This window comes from Mirounga leonina, unplaced genomic scaffold (genome assembly GCF_011800145.1).
Source record: "Mirounga leonina isolate KUSES-001 unplaced genomic scaffold, KU_Mleo_1.0 Mir_376, whole genome shotgun sequence".
Classification (NCBI taxonomy): Eukaryota; Metazoa; Chordata; class Mammalia; order Carnivora; family Phocidae; genus Mirounga; species Mirounga leonina.
The window spans coordinates 1,995,567-2,017,855 of record NW_023270718.1 but is presented as its reverse complement, the minus strand read 5'-3'; the positions used below and the strand labels follow the sequence as shown (position 1 = coordinate 2,017,855).

At 63.4% G+C, this 22,289-nt stretch overlaps 2 protein-coding genes across 5 annotated transcripts; both read left to right on the top strand.

Annotated features, from left to right (window-relative positions):
- Positions 1-132: 132 nt before the first annotated feature.
- Positions 133-10,833, top strand: TRAPPC6A (trafficking protein particle complex 6A). 3 transcript variants are annotated; one of them, XM_034986746.1, is made up of 6 exons: positions 142-269; positions 8,255-8,322; positions 8,491-8,645; positions 9,354-9,437; positions 9,630-9,723; positions 10,503-10,833. In XM_034986746.1, the coding sequence occupies exons 1-6, from the start codon at positions 186-188 to the stop codon at positions 10,504-10,506; spliced, it is 489 nt and encodes a 162-aa protein (XP_034842637.1). In that variant the 5' UTR covers positions 142-185; the 3' UTR covers positions 10,507-10,833. The 3 variants fall into 3 exon arrangements, with proteins under 3 accessions (XP_034842636.1, XP_034842637.1, XP_034842638.1); XM_034986747.1 differs by having other exon boundaries at positions 144-269; positions 8,528-8,645; XM_034986745.1 differs by lacking the exons at positions 8,255-8,322; positions 8,491-8,645; positions 9,354-9,437; positions 9,630-9,723; positions 10,503-10,833 and adding an exon at positions 6,746-7,579 and having other exon boundaries at positions 133-269.
- Positions 10,834-13,316: 2,483 nt separating this feature from the next.
- NKPD1 (NTPase KAP family P-loop domain containing 1) lies at positions 13,317-21,398 on the top strand. 2 transcript variants are annotated; one of them, XM_034986744.1, is made up of 4 exons: positions 13,317-14,164; positions 15,066-15,506; positions 17,720-17,851; positions 19,351-21,398. In XM_034986744.1, exons 1-4 carry the CDS (start codon positions 14,065-14,067, stop codon positions 21,144-21,146), a joined length of 2,469 nt encoding a protein of 822 aa, XP_034842635.1. In that variant the 5' UTR covers positions 13,317-14,064; the 3' UTR covers positions 21,147-21,398. The 2 variants fall into 2 exon arrangements, 1 of the variants encoding a protein (XP_034842635.1); XR_004675948.1 differs by lacking the exons at positions 13,317-14,164; positions 15,066-15,506; positions 19,351-21,398 and adding an exon at positions 18,698-18,719 and having other exon boundaries at positions 16,731-17,851.
- Positions 21,399-22,289: the final 891 nt, after the last annotated feature.

Here is a 22,289-nt window from a genome sequence, read left to right as displayed (position 1 = left end):
AGGCCCTCCCTCCAAGTCTCCCGGGTTCACGCGCGCACCATGTGAGCCCGGTAGGCGGGGCCAGTCTGAAACACCAATGGAGGCGGGGGTGGGCGGGCTCGCGCCCGGTGCAGGAGGCGGGGCTTGCCCAGCCGGACCAATGAGAGCGCGAAGCGCTGGACGGTTGTTGGGCGCGAGGCCGGCGCATGGCGGACCCGGCACTGTTCGAGTTTCTGCACACGGAGATGGTGGCGGAGCTGTGGGCGCACCATTCCGACCCTGGCCCTGGGGTGAGCGCCGGGACCCGGGGGGAGGAGGCGCGGGCAGCGGCGGGAAAGGCGGATCGAGGCCCTGGGAAGTGCGGAGGGCGGGTCAACGGCCCGGGTCGAACTCCGACCCCGCCCCTGCCTCGCATGGCGCTGGCTCCCTCCTCTGTAAAGTGGGGATCGCAGCAGGGCCGGCCTCACGGGTTACTGCTAAAAGTGAGGGAGGCAGCTCCGGCTAAAGCTTAGCTCAAGGCCTAGCACAGAGTCAGCAGGTAGTAATTATCATAATTACTATTATTGGACGTGTACCAAGGACTTACTGCCTGGGTTGAATGCGCCACTAACTAGGTGTGAGAGTCAGTGACTATCCCCTGTGTGCCTCAGTTTCCTTCTTAGTAAAATGGGCATTATAACAGCACCTCAGTCTCAAGAGAGGGACATGTACTCATCCAACAAACACATATTAGGCACCTGTTGTATTCCAGGCACTGTTTCCCTGTCCTTGAGAAACTTATAGGGGAGGCAAACAAAAATACGCCACTGCCTAGTGAGAAGTTCCATAAAGAAAACTTCCATAGAGGAGCGCCTGGGTGGTTCAATCCATTATGCGTCTGCCTTTGGCTCAGGTCATGATCCCAGGGTCCTGGAATCAATTCCCACCTCCGGCTCCCTGCTCAGCGGGGAGCCTGCATCCCCCTCTGCCACCTGTGCCCTCTCGCTCAAATAAATAAAATCTTAAAAAAAAAAAATTCCATAGAGTCATGAAAAAACTAGGGATGGAGTGATTGATGGTGGAGGAAAGCCTTCCCAAGGCACAGACTATAGGAAGTTAAGGCAGGGTGGGGGTGGGGTGGGAGTGGGTGGAGCGCATTCCAGAAGAAGGAAAGGAACCACAGGTGCAAAGCCCTGAGGTAGGAGCATGCTTGGCATTTTGGAAGTTGGTTCTTCTGAGGAATAAATGACTCAAACTTTAAAGCACTTAGGGTGATGTCAAGCACCTAATCCGCCCCCAGAACATGGGAGCTCCTGTTTTAAAGTCTGTTACTAAAAAGAATGGGTTGGGGAGAGAGTAAGGTGCTTGAGAAGTGAGCGCTGTGATTAATTTTTTTTTCCATTATTATTCTTAGCATGATCATCGTCATCATCAGTATGCAAGATGTTTTTACTGGCTTAGGTTTTCTGGTTTAGGAGCCCCAAGGAGGGTGTTGCTTCTCATCTCAACAGTTTCTTTTGAGTTTATTCATTACACACACTTCATCTCAAACCTACCAAGTGTCAGGCCCCATGGTAGGCTCTGGGAATTCCTCAGTGAACCCTACAAAACTCCTGGCCCTCCTGGAGTGGGCGGGGGGGGGGAACTAAGATAAATGAATAAAGTCTAGAATGTTAAGGAAATGCCATGAGAAAGATAAAGCGTGGGATAGAGAGTGCTCATAGGCCTGTGTGTTGGGGGTCTCGGTACCCCATCCAGCCTGGCTTGAAACTCCCGTATCCCCGACATCAGCCTTTTCTCCCTCACCAGCAGCCCCCAACCAGGCCCTGCCACTTCTCCCCACTTCTCCCCACCCCTGCCCTGTAGTCCAGGCCCCTCTCTGCCCCTGTACCAGCCTCCTCCCTCATCTCTCAGCTCGTTTCACCTGTCATATCTTCATTGTGTCCACATCGATTAATCCTTCGGATTTTGGCTCAAATGCCCCTTCCTCTGGGAAGCCTTCCCTGGGCGCCAATCCAAGTCAGGTGGCATTGTGACGTTCTTGCAGGCCCCTCCCATTTGTCCTTGGGAGCCCTATCATACCCAAGTATGTATCTGAATTATAGGTCCCTTTGATTCACATTAGCCCCCCGCCCCCAGACTGTGCACCATGTGGGCTAGGACCAGGTCTGTGTTGATCACCACATAGTAGGTCCTCTGCACACAGTAGGTCCTCAGCGTGGGTTTGTTGAAGTGGACGCAGCCCCCCTGCTGTGGAAGGCTGGAGTGGGGACTGGGATTTGTAATAATAACAGCACCTACCACAAATGAATGTTTCCTGCACACACTCATGGGCTTCACACTCCCGATTTCATTTGATCCTCCTACTTGACCCGCAGAGGTCAGCACAATCCTCCCCGATTTGTAGGCTTTGGAGCCTGAGGAACCAAGGCTTTGATGGACAGGAGCGCTTGCTCTCAAGTGCCAGAGTCAGGAATGTAACCAGGTCTCCCACCTCCAGAGCCTGCGCGCTGTAAACTCTGGCCCGCATTTCTCAGCGCCCCTTCCCTGGCACTCTCTGGAGGATTTTTTTTTTTTTTTTAAGATTTTATTTATTTATTTGACAGAGACACAGCGAGAGAGGGAACACAAGCAGGGGGAGTGGGAGAGGGAGAAGCAGGCTTCCCGCGGAGCAGGGAGCCCGATGTGGGACTCGATCCCAGGACCCTGGGATCATGACCTGAGCCGAAGGCAGACGCTTAATGACTGAGCCGCCCAGGCGCCCCTCTGGGAGGATTTTAATGGGTTTCTGTGGTCAAGCAAGTGTGGGAAATGCTGGGTTACTTAGCTGTGCTCACTATGGGCTTTCAAAGCACACGAACGTGCCCGGGACCCAGCTGCTGCTGGGATTCCCGTGCTGGGGTCCTACCCCGGAGCTCCCCAGTGCTTCCCAGGTGCAGCCAGGGGTGAGGTCTGCCGTGGGTCCCCCATGTGCCTGCCACTTGGAAGCCCCATTTTCAGGGCCGTATCAGGAGAACTGCTGTTTGGGGCGCCTGGGGGGCTCAGTCGGTTGAGCATCTGCCTTCAGCTCAGGTCATGATCCATGATCCCAGGGTCCTGGGATTGAGCCCCGAGCCCCGAATTAGCAGGGAGCTTCTTCTCCCTCTTCATCTCCCCCCTCCCCCACAAACTCATGCTCTCTCTCTCAAATAAAATCTTTTTTAAAAAAGAGAGAACTGGGGCACCTGGGTGGCTCAGTTGGTTAGGCGACTGCCTTCAGCTCAGGTCATGATCCTGGAGTCCCAGGATCGAGTCCCACGTCGGGCTCCCTGCTCAGCAGGGAGTCTGCTTCTCCCTCTGACCCTCCCTCCTCTCATGCTCTCTCTCATTCTCTCTCTCAAATAAATAAATAAAATCTTAAAAAAAAAAAAAAAAGAACTGCTGTTTGCTCAGCCCTGTCTCTTCCACTCCTGCCCCCTCCTCTCTCTTCCTCTTTCTGTTCCTTCTCTTTGGTCCAACAGGTATCCTGTCTGAACCAAATGCAGGCCTCCTGTTGGGGACTTATGGTATCCCCAGCACGGTATTCTGTCAGACTGAGTCCTCAGAACGACCTTGCAAAGTAGACATTACCACCCCATTTTACAGAGGACGGACTGAGGCACCAGGGTGGGGGGGCTTTCCCTGGGCTGCACGGGCACAAATCAGAGGGGAAATCGGGACTCAGGCTTCGGGCTCCAGAGCTCGTCTGTGGCTTCAGGTCTGTCCCTCCCACCAGCTGCCAAGTTCCTTGAGCACAGGGATGGTGGGCTCGTTCCTCTGTCCCCAGAGCACACGTGCCCAGGAGTTTTGGAGGTTTCCATTTCCTGCCTGGTGTGGTGGTCATCTGGGGCTATTGAATGGATTTTTCTGGACGGTTACAGGTAGAGTGGAAGACTAGCCAGAGGAGCCAGGAGGGCAAAGGGCCTTTGTTATCAGAGCTGGAAAAGCCCAGGAAGGAGGAGGTGCTTGTCATTTGAGCACCTCAGCAGCTTTGAAGATAAGGAAAGCCGGGGGGCAAAGGAGTTAACTCTGCAGAGCAGAGAGCATCAGTCCCCTACTCTGGGAGCTCTGACAGGTGGCCCAGGAGCAGCCCTGCTGGGCCAGACCTTCCGCCACCCAGGCCCGGCCAGTGCCCGTGCCAGCCTGGGCAGCTATCACATGCAGCCCCTGCCCTCAGCAAGAACCTGGGAACCCCCCCCCCATTCCTGGCAGAGTGGACCCCCAGGGACAGAGCCCTGGAGGGGGCACCATGCACTCGAGGCCAGGGAGCTAGCGGTGGGAGCTAGGGCTCCGTCCTGAGAGCAGTGGGAGCCATAGAAGGTTTAAGCTGAGGTGTGCTGGGTGCAGATCTACTTTTTAGAAAGGCTTCTCAGGCCACGTGAATGAGCCCGAACGGACACGCAGCCGGGGCCCAGTGCACAGGCAGGCACTCAGCCTGGGGTGGGAGGAATTAGGCCTGTGGGGGCTTTGGGAGTGTTTGGGGGGGGAAGGTGGGATCTGGGGGTGTCTGGGACCACTTGGGTGGATGCGAGAGGTGAGTTCAGGGCCACAGGGTGGGAGGTGAGCTCATTCTTACTTACCCATGCACCTAGGGGAGCGAGGACGTCACCTCTCCCCGTGCTCCTCTTAAGGCAGGAACCCTGGCAGCCTGTCCCCCAGGTCCCCCAGCAGGGCCTGCACAGATCACTGAGGGCCAGGGCAGCAGAAGAGATGGGAAGGAGCCTGGCATGGGGCCTCTGCCCACTCCCCGCCTTCGGTCCATGATGTTCTCTGCGAGTCCAGGGCTCAGGATGCACGGGCTGGTGGGGAGGCTCCGGTCGGATCGCTTGTTTCCCCATCCTCCTCCTCGGGGCTTGGTGGCGCTTTTCCGTCCGAATACTTGAACCTTCCTGCAGCGGAGCACCCTCTTCTCTTACTGTGTCTGCGATCTTTCTTCCACATGGTTCCAGTGCGTCTTCTTGGCTCTCGGATGAACACTGGACTGTCTGGGTCCCTTCCGCGTGACTTACAACTTCTCGGCCAGTTTTTTCTACCTCGTGGGTTTTCCTTGACAGCCTAGGAGGCTTCATCCCCCTTACAGATGTGTCTGTCCGTCAGCTCCCTTTGTTATTTTCGCTACCATACTTCCCATTTCCTAGGGCTGCCCCTCTGGCTGCCCCTTCCTCCCAGCTCCTGTGCTGTTGGGGGGACGCTAGGAGGGCTTTCTCAAAGAGGCTCCCCTCTGTTCCTGCATGATCTTGTTTCCTCTCAGTGGGCTGTTGTGAACTCATCTGAGGTGGGGGGCGGGTGCCAGGAGCCCAGAACTGCTCTGGCTCTGGCTCTGGGCTGGGCCGGGAGGATGAGAGCCCCCGCCCAGGCTTTTGTAAGAATAACAAACCTCTAATCCATGAAGAGCTTTTGTAGGGAACGGGGGAGGCAGGTGGTGATAGAGCCGGGAGGCTTCTGCTCCCCTTCCTCCTCCACCCTCTTCCTCTGTCACCTGCTCATCCTCGGCCTCTGCCTTGCACGTCTGTTGTTCCCGTACCCCACCGCCCCGATCTTTCCAGTCCCGCACATACGTCACTGGCCTCCAGCTCGGGCTGAGTCCGGCGGTGCCACCAGCTGGGGAGGGGCTGTTGCCCAGTGCGGGTCACACCACCGCTGTGAGGTAGGGCCAGCCGTCAGGCCCATTTCACACACGGGGAAACTGAGGCCTGGGGCTATGAGATAGCTTGTCCAAGGTCAGTAAGCAGCGGAGCCAGGCCTTGAACCCAGGCAGTCTGAAGTTCACTGAAGGGAGACCTTTCCAGAACGTTCCCCCCACCCCCACCCCGGGGCTCCCTGGCCTGGCTGAGGACCCTGCTGACTCCTGGGCTCTCCGCCCTCAGGGCCGCTGTCCTGGCTATGACCCGGGCTTGGGGTGCCGCCCCACTCCCTTCCCTGCTTCGCTCCTCTCCCTTCACGCTTGGCCCCAGGGGAGCACTCAGAGCGTGGCTTTTCTCCCGGCCATGTCCCCGATGTCCCCGCCTGGGCTGAAGCCGCTAACAGCTCCATTAGTTCCTGCACGGTCGGGGCAGGGACTGGCGCACCCTCTCCCACGGCGCCCCCCTCAGCCTGGTCTACGGGCACCATCCCCCCGCCTCATGGCCGGAGCTGCACCCCCCCAATCCCACTTCCTGCCTCCTTGCCTTGGCGTACAGCCTCTGTTGGGAGTTCCCTCCCCTTCCCGGCCTCCTCCTCTGAGAAGCACCCTGGGGACCCCTGCTCTGGGGGGAGCTACCCGGCTCCCCTCGCATATGGGTTGTCCACCTGCGCACCTGTGACCCCCTGCCCCCCACCCCCGGGCACAGTGGCCAGCCCCTAGAGGCCACCGGGAAACGTCTGTGGAATGAACGAGAGAGAGTCCCCACGCGCTGGGCAGGCCTCAGGGACACAGATGTGCGCGGTCAGAGTGGAGGCTGGCCCTGCCTCTTTAAGGCGCTCACCTCTGGAAGGGAGGGGACGGGAGCGCGGGGACCCTACCACCTGTCAGAGAAAGCTAGCCGAGGGTGTGGCAGGCGGCTTTCTAGGTGCTGAGCTAAGTCGGCCCATGGATCAGAGCCCCTCCTTCGTGGGGCTTTCCGTCCGCCTCCGGCTGGTCACCCAGGCTGACAGACGCAGAGGTGGTGAGTGACAGGGACAGTAACACTTGCTGAGCCGGCTGGGAGCACTTGGCCCGCATTTAATCCTCATAAGGATACAGGGAGGGAGGTAGCACGGCTAACACTGTCCTCTCTTTCCCCGGGAGGAGGCCGGGGCTCGGGGCCCGTGTCCCCCTCACTGTCTCTCCCACCTGAGCTCATCTCCGCAAGCCTTAGTCATCAGCTGTGCCCGAGGACACCAGAGGCGTGTGCTGACCGACGGACCAGAGGGCTGGCCAGCGCCAGCCAGCAGGAAGCCGTGTCATCACCAGGTCCGGTTCCCGCAGGAGGAGCACGGAACGGTGGGCAAGGCCCGAGGAGCCGGGGCGGCCAGGCAGAGAAGAAGGCCACCTTGCTCGAGGACACGGGCGACCCGTGCTCGGGCCTCCCTACTCCCAGCACTTCCCCTCCCCGCAAGGTGGGCCACAGCCCTGGCCACCCCACTGAAGGCCGGGACAGCCGGGGGTGTCATCCTGACCACCGCCGCCCCCCTGCCCCCCCCCCCAGCCATCAAGGCTTGGCAGCCAGCCCTGCCCAGGTTTGCAAGCCGGCCCCCCCGTCCCCTCGCTCCTCCAAGCCCCGGGTTCCGGGTATGAAATAAAACCTGCCTTACAGGGTTGTTAAAGTTAAACAGGAGGTGCGTAGAAAGCACCCGGCGCACGGTGCGCGCTCGGATCCCCACTGCTCACTCCGATCGGCAGCCGCGCGGCCCCCTTGTGCCGAGGCCGGTGCTGGCTGCTGAAGGTCAGCCCAGGACCCCGCTCCACGGATGGCTCAGGCTGGGAACGAGCACCCGACCCGGGCCACGGCAGGGGGGAAGGGAGGCGTCCGGGCGTGGCCACAGGGGGCCGTGAGTGAGCCGAGGGGCCCCTCTCCTGGAGGAGCAGGGCGCCTCACTCCATACGTGCTGTCCTGGTAGTTCGATGCCTGCCTCGCTCCGTTCTCTTCAGGCCCCCCCCCCCCCCCCCCCGAAGAATGACATACAGGCCGACTCTCCTCGGGCCTTGCCATCAGCACCGCAGGCCCGTGCCCGGACACCACGTGCATCCCCGTGCCTCTGCCCTTCCTGCCGTGGGACCCTGGCCTGCCTTCCCCGAGCCCCCGAGCGGGTATCTCCCAGCCCGAGCCCCCGTGGGGCCCTCCCCGGCTGATGTTTTAAGGCATGACGACCACAGCTGATTGTTCCAGCTTCCTGCCGGCCGGTCCAGGAGGGTGGGCCCTGCGGCCGCATGCCCACTGCCACACGAGCCCTTCGGCCAGTCACCTGGAGCCCCTGCCTGGGGTGATGAGCGTGCTGCCTACCCGCACAGAGCTGGAAACGCTCGCGACAAGTGACGGGTGGTCTCAGGAAGGAGCTGACAGGCAGGCTGAGGCCGAGCCTGGGGAACACCCCCATTTTTCCCGAGGCAAGGGGGTGCCGGTCTCAAGAGCCCACGGCACCTGAAGGCATCCGAAGGCCTGAACCTGCCCTGGAAGGCGCTCCCTCCTGGCTCTCCTCAGCCCCGAGCAGGCAGGGATGGGCACGTTGGTCTTAGAGTACCCTCTGCGGCTGCTATCCCAGGTGGCTCCCAGGTGGAGGTGGCTGCGGGCCCCTGAACCTCTCTTCCCTGACCTTTTAGGGACAGAAGATGAGCCTGTGTGTCCTGGAGGGCATGGGCTTCCGTGTGGGCCAGGCCCTGGGTGAGAGGTGAGAGCCGATGCTTGCTGCCCTTCCCCTGCGCTGGCTGGCTGGAGGCAGGCAGGAGCTGAGGTCAGGTCCCTGCCTGGGTTGTGTTGCTCTAGAGAGGAGCCCAGCCTGGCTTCCTCCCTCTTCCTTACCCTGGGCTCCCCATCCCGGCCCCTCCCGGCCCCACAGCGTCGGCCGGGCCCAAGCGGCTGCCACTGCCCCCCAGGCTGCCCCAGGAGACACTGGCCTTCAGAGAGGAGCTGGACATCCTCAAGTTCCTGTGCAAAGACCTGTGGGTGGCCGTGTTCCAGAAGCAGATGGACAGCCTCCGCACCAATCACCAGGTGTGTTGTGTGCGCCTGGGGCCCAGCTTCCCGACTCCAGGTGGACACCGAAGCCAAGAGGACGCAGGAGGAGAGCCCCTCGGGTGGGAGGGTGCAGCGGCCCGGCCACCGCTGGCTGGGGGGGAGTGGGGCGGCCCTAAGCTCGACGGCAAGAGCCAGGTTCCCCGACTGGCAACACGGCCCCTCTCTGGGCCTCTGCCCAATCCTCTGAAGGGAGCCAGGAGGCCGCAATGGGCAGGGCGGGGGTGGTGGGGGGTGGTGGTGGTTACAGCTATTTCCAGAATGTCCACAAGCTTCCCAAGATGGGGCCCCAGGGTGAGCAGTAGGCTGTCCCATGGTCGGCAGCACCTCTCCTTGGCGTGACAGCGGAGTCCCCACTAGGTGCCCATGCTTTGCCCGGCCCGGCCTGCAGCTTCTCACCACAGCCCCAGGAGGAAGGGCCTGTGCAGCTGTTTACTTCGGGAGCCAGGCCACTAGAGGGGTTAGGACCAGCACACCCTGTGGGTGGATCCTCGGCCCAGCTTGGGAAGCCCCTGGGCCCTTCTGGAGCTCTGAAGGATGGGGCCCATGACGACAGGGGTTCTGAGGCCCAGGTCCTTCCAGACCGCAGCCCAATGGGGCAAGGGGCGCTAGGTCCTGGTCTTCCGTCCCCCACTACCAATGCACAGGTGCCCCCCCAGCCCCTACTGGGCTCTTCTCTGTCCCCAGGGGACCTACGTCCTGCAGGACAACAGCTTCCCTCTCCTCATCCGGATGGCCTCGGGCCTGCAGTATCTGGAGGAAGCACCCAAGGTAGGGAAGGTGCTTGGACTTGACCTCCCCCTATTTCCTCAGCCCCCACCCCAAGGTGGCCTCCCCTCAAGCTGAGGGGCTGGCCCAGGACCCAGGGGAGGAGTTGCCCCCACTGTGTGTGGAGCCCTGGGCCTGGGTGTGGGCCTCCCTGCTTCCCTGGGTGACGTGTGCCCCGCCCCTCCCCGTCCCCAGTTCCTGGCCTTCACCTGCGGCCTCCTGCGAGGCGCCCTCTGCATCCTGGGCATCAAGAGCCTGGTCACCGCCTCCGTGGCATCCCTGCCCACCTGTGAGTCGTGGGGGAGGGGGCCCTCCCCATCCCTCAGGTGTGGTGGGGCTCCAGAGTCCTATCCCTGCTCCCATGGCTCTGGGAGGCGGGGCCGGGCTGCTGAGCCCCACTGACAGATGGGGAAGTTGAGGCCCCGAGAGCTTAAGTCACGTGCCCAGGCTCTGTGGTGCGCCCCCACCCCCAGCCTGCTTCCCTAGGTTGTGCCGTCCGGAGCGGAGAACTGCCGACAGACCACGCGCTGGTCTAGTGGTTGTGAACGTTATTATGGGTGGACGTGATAGAAGTCAGCCTGCTTGGTGCTCGATGGGGGTCCCCAAAGGGCAGCCAGGGCCTGTGGATTGCAGCCTGCCTGATGGGGTGTCCTCCTGACCCCCAGGGCCCTCCATCAGATGAGCTGAAGCTTCACGCCTCCCTGGGGCCAGCCTGCCCTCTGCTGTCTGCCCCCCCCCCCCCAGGTGTTTGTCCCTCTGCCGGTCCCCCAGGCCTACTCATGGCAGGGGGACCTGAGGCCAAGTGGGCAGGACCTGAGCAACACATGCCACAGAAGCCCGTGCTGGCCCCTCCTTAGCAGCCTGCATGCTTGACCTTCATGCTCCTAGTCACCCACACGGCGCTGGGATGCGGGTCAGGTGGGCGGGGAGCAGCATCCCCTCCGACCAGCCCAAGGCCACCCAGTCTGCTGGTGCAGGGCAGGGAGGCGCATCTCTGAGCTCTGCAGGTGCTTTCTGCCTCGCCCCTCAGATCCCAACCTCTAGCTAAAGCCTGCTCTTCTCTTCCAGGTAAGTTCCAGGTGGTGATTCAGAAAACCTGAGGAGCCCCAGGCCCTCACCCCCCGCTGAGCCTCATGGCCACCGCAGGCCCAGGGACCTCGGAGCACCGCTTTTGGGGGTGGCTGGAGGGCTCTTGTTGGGGACCGCGGGCTCTGTGGGTGATGGACAAGAGGGGGGGTGCAGGGGTCCAACCGCTTTAGGGCATCCCCAAGTGGGTGTCACAGGGAGGTTGGGGTGTCCTAGGAATGAGGCGGCCCAAGTTGGGGCCAGTGTGAAAGGATCCCTGCAGCAGACTCCTCCCTCTGCATGGCGGATACCCAATAAAGGTTCTGTATGTGCAGCCAGATTTAAAGTGGAAGGTGGGGGGGGTCACCCTGAGTGCGGAGGGGGAAGGGGCCTCTGTCACAGGTCCTGCGGGGGTGGGGAGAGCAGAGCCCCCTGCGTGCCTCCCCACTGCTCATTTCCTCCCCCTGCAGGCCCCTTGCGTCTCCAGCCCCATGGCCCGAGCCCTGGTGCTTTACCACCTCCTGCCTGCACACCTGGCGGGGGAGGGTGGCCCCGGGCACTGGCATCCCTAGCAGCCTCAACAAGTCTGGGGCTGTCCTTCCCCTGGTGGGGCGCACCGAGTGGCCCTCTCCCTAGGGAGCAGGACTGGGGCCACCCAGAGCGTGGGCAGGGGCAGGCCTGGGGCTGCCAGGCCCGAGGATGGACAGAGAGGGGGAAACAGGCCAGACTCCCTCATTTCCACCCCCCCCCCAACACACCTGAGGGAGCTGGCGGATGGAAGTCCCACCCAGAACAACAGCCCAGCTGGCCTGCCCCTGGGCTGTGTGGCCTCCCTGCTCTCCTGCTTCCCCCTCCCCCTGCCACCACCTCCCCTCCCTTTACATTCATAGCACCCGAGGGGACCCCCGCCTCAGAGCTGTGAACTGAGGCTGGGGTGAGACCCAAAGGGGAGGAGACAGGGTCTCCTTGCTCAAAACCCCACCTCTACAGAGTTCTGTGAAGACAGCCCGTCTGGCCCCTGCTTTGGCCTGCCCACTCCCAGCCCGGAAAGCTGCGCTCCACATTCTCTGGCCTTTGCACAAACCAGTCCCCGCCTGGGCCGCCCCCGCCCACTCCCCAGACTCCTGCCCCTTCTGGGGCATCCAGCAGCCACTCGGCTTCTGCTGGCCAGTGCCCCCCTCTGTCTGTGCCCCCAGCCCCGGGAGGACCCCTAGACAGCTTCTTCCTGCCCTGTGGTGTTTTCTTATATTCCAACGCACTTCTTCTTGAGTCCCTCTGGATCCCTTCGCCCAGTACAGAGCCTGGCAGACGTTTCCCTAAATGAACTGGTTATTCAGCTAAACTGTGTGTGCAGGTGGGCAGGAGGCGCAGAGGGTTGGCTCCATCCTGCCCTCAAGAAGCTCCTGAGCGCATCCTGGAGGTTCCCCCACACACTCACCCCCCACTCAAACATACTAGCTCTGCCCCCCAGTTGACTGGACTGCTGCCGGGGCTGGGGGGTGGGCAGAGTCCCCAATTAGTGGAGGACAGGGAGGAAGCCTCCCCAGGAAAAGCAGCTTGAAGACCTGGGGAGGAGAGACGGGACTGGCCCCCAGCGGCCGGAAGGATGCTTGGCTCTGGCTACAGGGGGCAGGGTCTGGTCACCCAGGCAGAACCCCTAGAGGGGTGTCCTGCTGGACCAGATGGGGTCCCTTCTCTCTTGTCCTGAACCCCCTTGTCCCGGGCACTGTTTGGTGGTAGTCTCCCCCATCCCCACCAGGTCCCCCATCTACCCTGGGCAGTGACTCTTTGCCCCATCGTGCCAGCAGCTGAAGGGACACGGGGGCCTGGAGAGCAGAGCCCTCTCCACCTCCCCACCCCCGCACAACTGAAAGCCCCTCTTGCTCAGCCCGGCCCCTGCTCTCACCTCTCCGAGAACAATGTGCAAAGCATCCAGCAGGCAGGAGGCAGAGCCTCAGCAAGCCTGCAGCCCCTGCAAACCCCTGCTTCCAGAAGCCCCGCTCTGCTTCCACGTGACCTGGGGCAAGGAGCTTCAGCTCTCTGGGCCTCAGTTTCCTCATCTGTAACGTGGGCGTCACAGCCGCCCTGCTGGGCTCTGGTGAGGAAGGGGCTCACTGTGGGAGAAGTGCATGAACCGTATGTGGTTCCTGGTAAGCCTTCATCTGCGTGTTGTCGTCCTTCTATGAGAAGCATCTAGAGTAGCTTGGTAAATGGGTCAGTCCGTGCCCGGCACACGTTAGCTGCGGTCATTCCTAAGTGCCTGGCTCTGTGCTCAGCGGACTCCTGACAACTGCGGGACGGTCTGTCCCTGGTCCACTCAGCAATGAGGAAGCCAAGGCTCAGAGAGGTGAAGTCACTTGCCTGAGGTCACACAGCTGGGCCCTTGAGGAACTGGCATCCGAACCTGGGATTATCCTCTCTGGACTCTTAATCCCTGCGCCAGCTTCCCAGCCCCCAGTCCCGTGGACCCCCCCAGGAGCGCCCGGCAGGTGGAGCCCCAGGCGGCACGGTGGCTGGCCACCTCCCTCCCTTACCCGGGGTACCACGCCCGGGGGCAGCCCCCAGAGTGGGGAGCGAGCGGGCAGGGCGGGCGCTCCGGGGGAAGGGGCGGGGACAGGGCGGGCAAACCGGTCGGGTGGCTGGCCCCGGGCTCGGGGCCTCTCTCCAGTGGGGCCAGCACAGCAGCTCGGCAGGGCAGGGAGCTGGGGCTGAAGGGTTGCCATCAGGTAGGTACGGAGGACCCCAGGCGAGGGGCGGGTGGGCAGGGGCCAGGCGCCAGGCCCCAACCCTCTCTGAGCCCCAACTTACCCCCTTTTCTCTGCCCCCCCACTTCGCCTGCCTCCCCCCCACACACCCAGCATCCTTCCCTCACTTCTGCTTTTGGCTCTTCTCATTTTACACCTGTGCACCCCATCTCGCCCTGAGTTTGCTGAGCCTCTTCCCCAGTTGGACCACCCTGATTGAATGTGCACCCCCAGAATTCCTCTCCCCGCTCCTGCCCTTGTTCGGGCCCTAGATGTACCAGCCCTGAAATTTCAGTCACTTGGCGGCGGTGGCTTGGGGCTCCCAGCTCTCCCCGCGCTGGTTACACATCCCTTCCCACAGCGCCAGCCCACGCCTCCGGCGTCAGCCCGCGCCTCCCACAGCATGCACCCCCAATACCTAGTGCTCCCTGAAGTTTACTCAGCCACCCCCGGGCTCTTGTGTTTCCCTAGCCCATATCTGCTCAGCAACCCCATCGTCCTAGCCTCTTGGAAACTCCCAGGGGCTCCCAAACACCCGGTCACCAACTTTGGAAATCTCACGTACCCCAAATTAGCCCTTAGCGCCCCGGTAACCATTCTCCATTCTCCCTCGTCTAGCTGTCCTTCCCCGGTCCTGACCACTCACTTTTACTCTGAAGGGCACTGCCACCCCAGCTGGCAACGTGAGACCCCAACATCAGGGACGGGGTCTCTCACCTGTCCCAGGTCACATCCCGGGGGTGGGCTCTTCTGGCTGGCACCCAAGGGAGCCGGGCACTGAGCCCACCCTCGCCCTCCCTTGGAGCAGGACCCCCGGCGTGATGCACAAATACTACACCCTCCGCTTCGCCGAGGGCGCCCTGCCCCTTCGGACCTCCGCCGAGCGCTACTTCTTGGACCCAGAGTTGGGGCAGCAAAAAGGTAGGGGTTCAGTTTGGGGGGTCCTGGCAGGGAGGTGGTCTGTGAGTCGGGGGGCTGCTGAGTGGATGGTTGTTGAGCAGAAGGGGAACGTCAGGCCCCAGGGGAGAGGAGCTCCCAGCACTCCCCACAGAGGCTTCCACATGAAGGGGTCATGGTGCGGGGGGCAGAGGCCCCGGGGAGCCCGAGAGTGGGAGCCCAGGATGGGGATGTCAGCAGGGGGCCCACCCAGCCTACCCCTTCCCCCAGCATGGGTAGAATTCCCCCACCCCAAATCGCCAGGCCTGTGAGGACTTCACCCCAACCTGGGGGGAGCAGTGTGGAGAGAGAGCAAGCTCCCCCCACCATCAAGTGTGTATGAGTGGGGGGATAGCTTCCAGGGTGGTGGTGACCACAGGTGCTCCTGCTGGGGGGTGGGGGTGGGGACAGTTACCGCCCATCGGGCCAATTCAGCCTCTTGAGGCCTGTGCCTCCCAGGGCAGCCCCCTTCCCCCCAGCCTTGCCCGATTCTGGGTACGAGGCCCACGCCCTTCTCAGTCCCCACCCTGTCCCCTCTCCATGGTCACCTCCCATCACTCCAGCCTCCTCTGGACCAACCAGGCCGGTTCCTGATGGGCTCCTTTCTGCCCCCCTCAACCCCAGGGACGCCCCCAACCCCAGGGACACCCCCCCCAGGGACTCCAAGGCATTGTCCCCACTCCAGCCCGTCGCCTGGCTAAGCCCAGGCCTCCGCACCTCTCCGCCCCCCAACAGGCGAGCACGGAGACTGCCCCCTGCCACATCCCCTCCTCATTTTCTCTGATTTCTCCGGGGTCTCCACTTGAAGACTAGACCTGGTTCCTGCCAGTGCCCCCCGCAGGGGTCAGGGACCCAGGCCCAGTCACCCCCACTTCCTTCCTTCCAGGATGCTGTCACCAGTGGTGCCATGACCCAGCGGCCCTTCGAGCCCTCGGGCCCTGTTGGCTGCCCTCACAGGTGTGCTGGCAGCTGGCCTACCAAAGCCACCAGGGGGGTGTCAGCGGCTGCCGCCGGGGCCCCCAGCCCCTCATCTTGCAGCAGCGGCGGCAGCCCCAGCCCCTGCCTCCCAGCCCCCTGCGGCAGCGGCTCTGCTCCGTTCCAGGGGCCCGGAAGGGGCCACCTGCAACCGCTGCTGCCCCCAGGCAGCTGGCCAGCGCCTCCCAGCCGCCCCCCGAGCCCAGCATCTCACCCACCGCCGCACCTGCCACGGCCAGCAGCCGCCCCGCCCCGCGCTCCGCAGCCGGCGCCCTCCCGGAGCCCAGCAGGCCCCGGGCCGCCCACCCCCTGCTTGCCCCAGCAGCCGGCGGCTCCTTCACCTACAGCTCCGGTGCTCACCCAGCCTTCCTGCGGGCTCTGTCCCTGCTGCCTCCCCCCCCGGGCCCCTGGCCCCTCGGCTCCTCGCTCACTCTGCTCCCTGTCTGGGAGGGTGCTCAGCCCTGACCCTGGGTGCCCCCCCCACCCCCCGGGCAGCCACCTCTGCTTCACCTGTCGCTTCACCTGTCCACAGCTGCCGGGCCAGGCCTGTCCTTGGTGCCTCGTCCCTGGCTAGTGGGGGGTGGGGGGTGGGGGGCGGGGAGCTGGGCCCTGGCTCTCTCTCTCTCTGCTGACAGCCTGGCTCTGCTTTCTCTCTTCCCGGCCCTCCCTGCCCCGCACCCCCAGCCCAGGGGCCAGAGAGAACCTGGGCCAAGAGGGTGACAGGCAGCACCTTGCTGGCCAGCTCTGGTGTGGGAGAGGGGCAGCGGTAGGGGAGCGGCCTGGGGGCTGGAGAGAACAGTGCGGCAAGGGGAGGGAATCCCTTCACTCATTCACTCATTCGTTCCTTTAGCCGTCCATCCTGTGACTAGGTACTGGATGCACACCGTTCTGTTCGGGGGAGGGGGTGGAGGCTGCAGGGAGCAGGGCAGAGACTGCTGCCCCCACAGAGCTCCCGGCGATGGGGGGTGGGTACAGGAAGCCATATAAGGCGAGTTTCAGTGTGTCACCCAGTAATAACCACGTTGGGGGAAAACAAGGCAGGCAGAGGAGGTAAGGAAGCAGCATCAGGGTTTGCAAATAGGGTCATCAATGAGGCGAGCCTCCGTTAGGGCAACATCTGAGCTCAGTAAGTGGCAGCAGGGTGGGCCTGCTCCCGGGGCCGTGACGAGGGCCATACCCCGGGGACCCTCGTGGCTGTGCTGAGGGCTGGGGCTTGGGCCCTGGGGCAGGCGGGAGCCACGAGGGACGGGAGCTGGCATGGGAGTGCGGGGAGAAGTCGGGGCGAGAGGTGCTAGTGGTGGGGGCGCGGGGACACACGGCAGGTTTCCGGGTCTGCCTTGAAAGCAGAGCAACTGCCGAGCAGGGACTCGGGCTCCAGGTCAGGCAGCCCCTCGTCCCTGCAGGCTCTGGGGCCCTGCCGCCCATGTCCCACCAGAGGCCCAGCGAGGTGAGGTCACCCGGCCACCAGGCAGAGTGGGGTCAGAGCTGCCTGGGCCACCCCCTTGGCTGACCTTACGGGGTCCTCCTGCAAGGCCCGGGGCTGACCCTCCGGGAGGGAGGGATCCTGCAGCCCCCATACCCCCCGCCAGGCCCCTGGGGAAGGTGGGTGTGTTATCCCCACCACGCACCGGGAGGCTGGCCCAGGGCTGCCCACAGCTGAACCCTCCCTTTCTGGTGCCCCAACTCCAGTCCAAGAAGTAGCATTCGGTGGGGGCCCGTGGTGGGGGGGAGGGCCAGGACACCCTCAGCTGAGTGGACACTGTGATGCCAGGATTTGAACTTGAATCTGCTCCCTAAACGGTCATTCCAGACCATGGCATCGACCGAGGGCTCGCCCCGGGCCTGACCCTTTGGCATCCATGCTGCCTGGTGTCTCTGTAACCCGTCTTTGGAGGGAAGGACTGAGGCTCTCAACGGTCATGCAGAAAAGGTGGCACGGCCAGGCCCAAGAGGCCGTCTGCCTGGGCTCGGGGCAGGATGAGAGGCTGTGGGCATGGGGTCCTGGAGAGGGAGAGAGGTCAGGGTGAGGGATGGACAGGAAGCTGAGAGGAGCCTGGGATTGTCGGAACCCTTACGCGCTGGACCCAGGCTAGCAGAGCAGGCAGAAACTGACACGAGAAACTTCTAGAGCGTGCCAAGAGGTGTCTTAAGCTATCTGAGGGCCTCGAGTCCCAAGAAAGGCCCACGGGATTTTTCCGGGGCAACCACGGGCTGGTGGCTGAGCCTGGTGACCTAGGGCCTGGTCATCCCAAATCCCTTGGGCCTCTGTGCAGGGGGTCGGTGGAGAGTCTAGCCTCCTAGCCTTGACCTGGTGGATCTGGGGTCGGCTCCTCCTGGGGTGCTCAGAGGGGCACATTAGACCCTGGAGAAAGGGGTTGCATGCCTACTGCGCCAGAGACCTCCATCTGCAGGTTTGACATGAGTCACCTCAGGGAGTTGGGCAGAGGGATGCCGAGGAAGGGAGGAACTGAGGGCGGGCTCTCTGGAGGGCAGATGGGAGGAGGGTGGTGCTTGGCCAGCCTTACTGACTCAGTTTCGCCCCCCTTCCCCAACCTGGGCCCCCAGATACCCAGACAGAAGATGATGTCTACTGTACCTGCCTGGCCAAGACCCTCTGCCATGTGCCTGTCCCTGTGACCGTGGGTTTCTATGCCCCCTTTGGCTGCCGCCTGCACATGATGCTGGACAAGATCACTGGTGAGGCTCTGTGTGTGCTGGGGAGGGAGTGAGGGGAACGGAGCCCCTGGTCCCCGGTCCCCTGGTCCCTGTCCAGCCTCAGGCTTCCCCAAGCCCCACTCGCTCCTGAGGCCAGCTGGGCCCCAGTCTGGATGCCTGTAAGTCAGTATTAACCAGGTCCCTCCTGACGCCCACAGCCTCTGTCCCCGGGTCCCTGCTCATTCCCTCTCTGGCCTCTTGGCCAACAGTCTCATCCCCTCCCCTGCCAGATCCACTCCAAGGAATCTTTTGAAGATACAGCTCTGGTGGGGCGCCTGGGTGGCTCAGTTGGTTAAGCGTCTGACTCTTGATTTCAGCTCAGGTCATGATTGTGGGGTCATGGGATGGAGCCCCGCATTGGGCTCCCCGCTCAGCAGGGAGTCTGCTTGGGATTCTCTCTCTCCCTCTGCTCCTCCCCCTGATTTCTCTCTCAAATGAATACATCTTAAAAAAAAAAGAAAAGAAAAGATACAGATCTAGCCCTGTCCTTCCCCTGTTCAAAAAGCCTTCTGTGGCTCCCAGCACTCTAGGGAGAAAGCTCAGGTTCCTCACTGGCTCCTGTAGAGTCCCTCCTGTGCCCCCCAGACCCATCTCTTCTCAGCACAGACCCAGGGCCTGGCGCCCACAAGAGCCCTAACAGATAGAGGTTAACCGATCACGTGGGCCGAAACGCAGCCAGGATCCACAGCAGCTCGGACCTGGTTTTAGCCCTGCTCAGACCCCAGCCCCGACTGTGGCCAGAGGGGCTGGAGGCAGCTCACCTCCGTGTGCCCAGCCCTGGTGAGCACCTACTAAACAAGACTGCATCTGCCCCCTATGTTGTCACAGAGCGATAAACAGGGTCCCGGGAGGAGAAAACATGCGGTTACAGAGAAAAAGGAAAGAGCATTCGGGAGCTCCTCCGTGCTAGGTGACTCTGGCACATTCCCACTCATTCATTCACTGACCTCAATAGCAGATGGACCCTGCCCCCAACCTCTCATGATCCATCCTTCAGACATTCCGCCAGCCCTTCCTTGGTGTCCAGGGGACACAGGATGACCAAGACGACCAGAGCCCTGCCCTTCGTGCCCTCACAGGCCAGAGAGGCAGCCGGACCTGGCCCCAGAGAGTGATGACCCAACAGTGGGTAGGGTTGGGGTGTGGGAGCCCAGGAGGCACCTGACCCAGCCTGGGCATCAGGGAGGGCTTCCTGGAGGAGGAGACAGCCGAGCTGAGACCTGGAGGAGGAGGAGGAGCACTGAGCCAGGAAAATCAGACCGAGGCTGTGCCCCGCCGCCCAGCATTTCGCTTCCTCCGCACCCGGCACGCATTCTTTCCTTCCTCGTCCCTTCCCGTCCTCCCTCCCCTGGGAGCTCTGCTGCTTCTGCCCACCGCTGGCCCTCAGGCCGCTGCCCCTCCACGCGCCGCTGCGGGCCCGCGGCCCCCCGGCCCGCCGCTCACGGTCCGGCGCGCCCTCCCCGCCCCTTCCCTCCCCGCAGCGCTCATGCAGCAGGAGGCGGCGCAGCGCGAGGCTGAGGAGCTGCGGCGCGTGCAGTGGAAGCCGCGGCCCGTGCGCGGCTGGGGCTTCCTGCGGCTGCTGTGGTACCTGGTGTTCCTGCAGCCTGTCATCACCGAGCTGCACCTGCGCCGCAAGAACGTCCAGTTCCACTTCATCCGCTTCAGCGCCTGGCAGTACGCGGGCACGGACAAGCTGTGGGCCGGCCTGGTGACCACGCTGTGCGACGGCATCCGCCACCAGTACGGCGCGCTGCCCTTCAGCGTGTACTCGGTGCTGGGCAACAAGGCGGCCGCGACGCCGGGCTTCTGCCGGCGCGAGTGGCACTGCCGTTGCCGTGTGTGGCTGGCGCTGCTGGCGCTGCTGGCGGCGCTCAGCCTCGGCGTGGGCCTGCTCTACCTGTCGGTGGGCGCCCGCGCGCAGGGCCACGACGGGGCCAGCGGCAGCCTGCTGCGCGGGCTCGGCGGCGCGGCCACCACGCTGTCGGGCTCGGGGCTGCTCATGGCGGTGTACTCGGTGGGCAAGCACCTGTTCGTGAGCCAGCGCAAGAAGATCGAGCGGCTGGTGTCGCGCGAGAAGTTCGGCAGCCAGCTGGGCTTCATGTGCGAGGTGAAGAAGGAGGTGGAGCTGCTCACCGACTTCCTGTGCTTCCTGGAGATCTTCCAGCGGCGGCGGCTGCGCGTCGTGCTCGAGGTCACCGGGCTGGACACGTGCTACCCGGAGTGCGTGGTGGGCGTGCTCAACGCCATCAACACGCTGCTGTCCGACAGCCACGCGCCCTTCATCTTCATCCTGGTGGTGGACCCCAGCATCCTGGCCGCGTGCCTCGAGAGCGCCGGCTCCATGAAGGGCACGGCCGACAACGGCTACCTCTTCCTCAACCGCACCGTCACGCTGCCCTTCTCCGTGCCCATCATGGGCCGCCGCACCAAGCTGCAGTTCCTGCACGACGCCGTGCAGAGCCGCGACGACCTGCTCTACCGCGAGATGACGCGCAAGCTGCGGCCGGGCGGCGGCGGCGAGGGCGCGCAGCTGCTGGCGGTGGAGACGCGGGCGGGCGCCGAGCGCGCGCCGAGCCGCAGAGACGCCGAGGCGGCGCGCCGCATCCAGGAGGCGCTCTTCTGCCTGCACGACGAGTGCGACTGCCTCTACGAGTACGTGCCCGACAACGTGGTGTCCATGCGGCGCATCGTCAACACCGTGCCCATCACCGTGCGCCTGCTGCAGCAGCAGGACGGGGACTTCGCGGGCCCCACGCCGCGCCAGGCCGTGGCTTGGGTCGTGCTGGCCAACCAGTGGCCGTGCCGCCTCAGCTGGGTGCTGCAGTGCCTGGAGGACCGGCAGCAGGCGGGGGGCGCGCCCGAGGCCCGCGTGCGCCTCTGGAACGTGTTCTGCGACAACAGCCCCGAGCTGCACTCCATGACCAAGGAGTTGCAGAACGTGCTGGACTTGGACGGCGACCCCGAGCTTTTCGAGCGCTTCCTGGGCGCCGACTTCCCTTTCACCGTGGCCCAGGCGCAGAGCCTGCTGCGCTGCACTGTCAACCTGGACCACTCCATCCGCCGCCGCATGGGCCTCATCCGGGCGGTCAGGGCTCTCAAGCCGCCCAGCCCGCCCAAGTCCCCAGCCCACGACGCCCCCCACGCCGCCGACGGAGCCAGCCATGCCCCCGGGGCCCTCCAGTCCGGTCAGGGCGCTGGGCACGCCCCGGCGCATGCGGGCGAAGCCCACCAGCCCCAGGACTGGGCGCACAGGGGCAAGTCACGACCCGTGGCCTGAGAACCCTTACAGCCTAGGTGGGCCTTGAAAGAGTACCCCGGGAGCAGCGGGAGAGGGAACCGCTGCTCCGTCTGCCCGGACGAGGGGGTGAGGGGTGCGACTGGGCCCAAGGCTGCAGTCCAGGTCTGCAGTGAGGCCTGTGGTGGCCACCCCCCCCCCCCACCCAGGTGAACCTGTGAGCCAGAGAGCTGTTGGCAGTGGCAGGGTACGGAGCCAGTGACCAGGTTAGAACCCCGGGTTCAAGTTCAATAAATGGAGATGTGAAAGCCCCCGTTGGTTTTTGCGTCCTGGGCTCCCTGGCTCAGCAGGGACTGGGAACCAGGCCTGCCCTATCCTGCCAAGCCCTGGCACCCCCAGGGAGCCTGGCAGCCTCACTGCTGGCATCCCTGGTGCAGGAGTGGTTGCGGGGGCGGTGGGTGAGGCCACTGAGGCAGGGGAGGACGGATGTGCTGGGTTGACTCAGGCAACGGAGGGCGCCTAGGCCCCAGGGGATCCAGGTCCTTGTCCCCACGCCCTGCTGGCCCCTGCGCAGGCATGGAGCTGGCATTTCCGAGGGCGGTGTCCCATTGACCTCAGCAGGTTGCTCCACTCAAGGGGTGGCTCTGCCCTGGTGTAATGAATGAACGAGGGCTCGCTGGCACTCTGGCCACCTGGGGCAGGCAGCACGGCCTCCCCTGAACAAGTAACTGTCCACCCGATGATGAGGACTGGGGAGCTGAGCAGAGATGGGGTACCCATGGGACATACAGAATCGGAGCCTGTGCCAGGCCAGGGGGGGGGGGGGGGGGGGGAGGGTTCTTAACCACTTTCCCCTCCCACCCGTGTGACGCGGACCTAGGATGCCAGTGTCACCCCTCTGGGCACCTTCGGAGTTCTCACTGGTCAAGGAGCCACACACTCAGGCCCGTGGTGTGCCTGGTCCAGTCCAGTTGGGAGACAGGACCGACACTTAACCTACGCTCCCTGATAGATAGGCGTGATGAGAGCTCAAGGGCGTGACTTCTGAGGGGACAGACCCAGAGGGAGCCAAGAGCTCTGTGAAGTCACCCACGCTCAGGCCCTGGGGCCTGGTGGAGGTCCTGACCTCACATTCCTTACTCCGAGGCTGGGCACAGCATCCCACCTCCACTGGCCAATGATGGA

What these genes read in the sequence shown, in the direction of transcription:
- TRAPPC6A (XM_034986745.1), top strand. Translation starts at nt 186, where the DNA reads ATGGCGGACCCGGCACTGTTCGAGTTTCTGCACACGGAGATGGTGGCG. An exon ending in ATTCCGACCCTGGCCCTGGG is followed by an intron (nt 270 to 6,745) that starts GTGAGCGCCGGG and finishes CCCCGGGAGGAG; the next exon opens with GCCGGGGCTCGGGGCCCGTG.
- NKPD1 (XM_034986744.1), top strand. Translation starts at nt 14,065, where the DNA reads ATGCACAAATACTACACCCTCCGCTTCGCCGAGGGCGCCCTGCCCCTT. An exon ending in AGAGTTGGGGCAGCAAAAAG is followed by an intron (nt 14,165 to 15,065) that starts GTAGGGGTTCAG and finishes CCTTCCTTCCAG; the next exon opens with GATGCTGTCACCAGTGGTGC. An exon ending in GATGCTGGACAAGATCACTG is followed by an intron (nt 17,852 to 19,350) that starts GTGAGGCTCTGT and finishes CCCTCCCCGCAG; the next exon opens with CGCTCATGCAGCAGGAGGCG.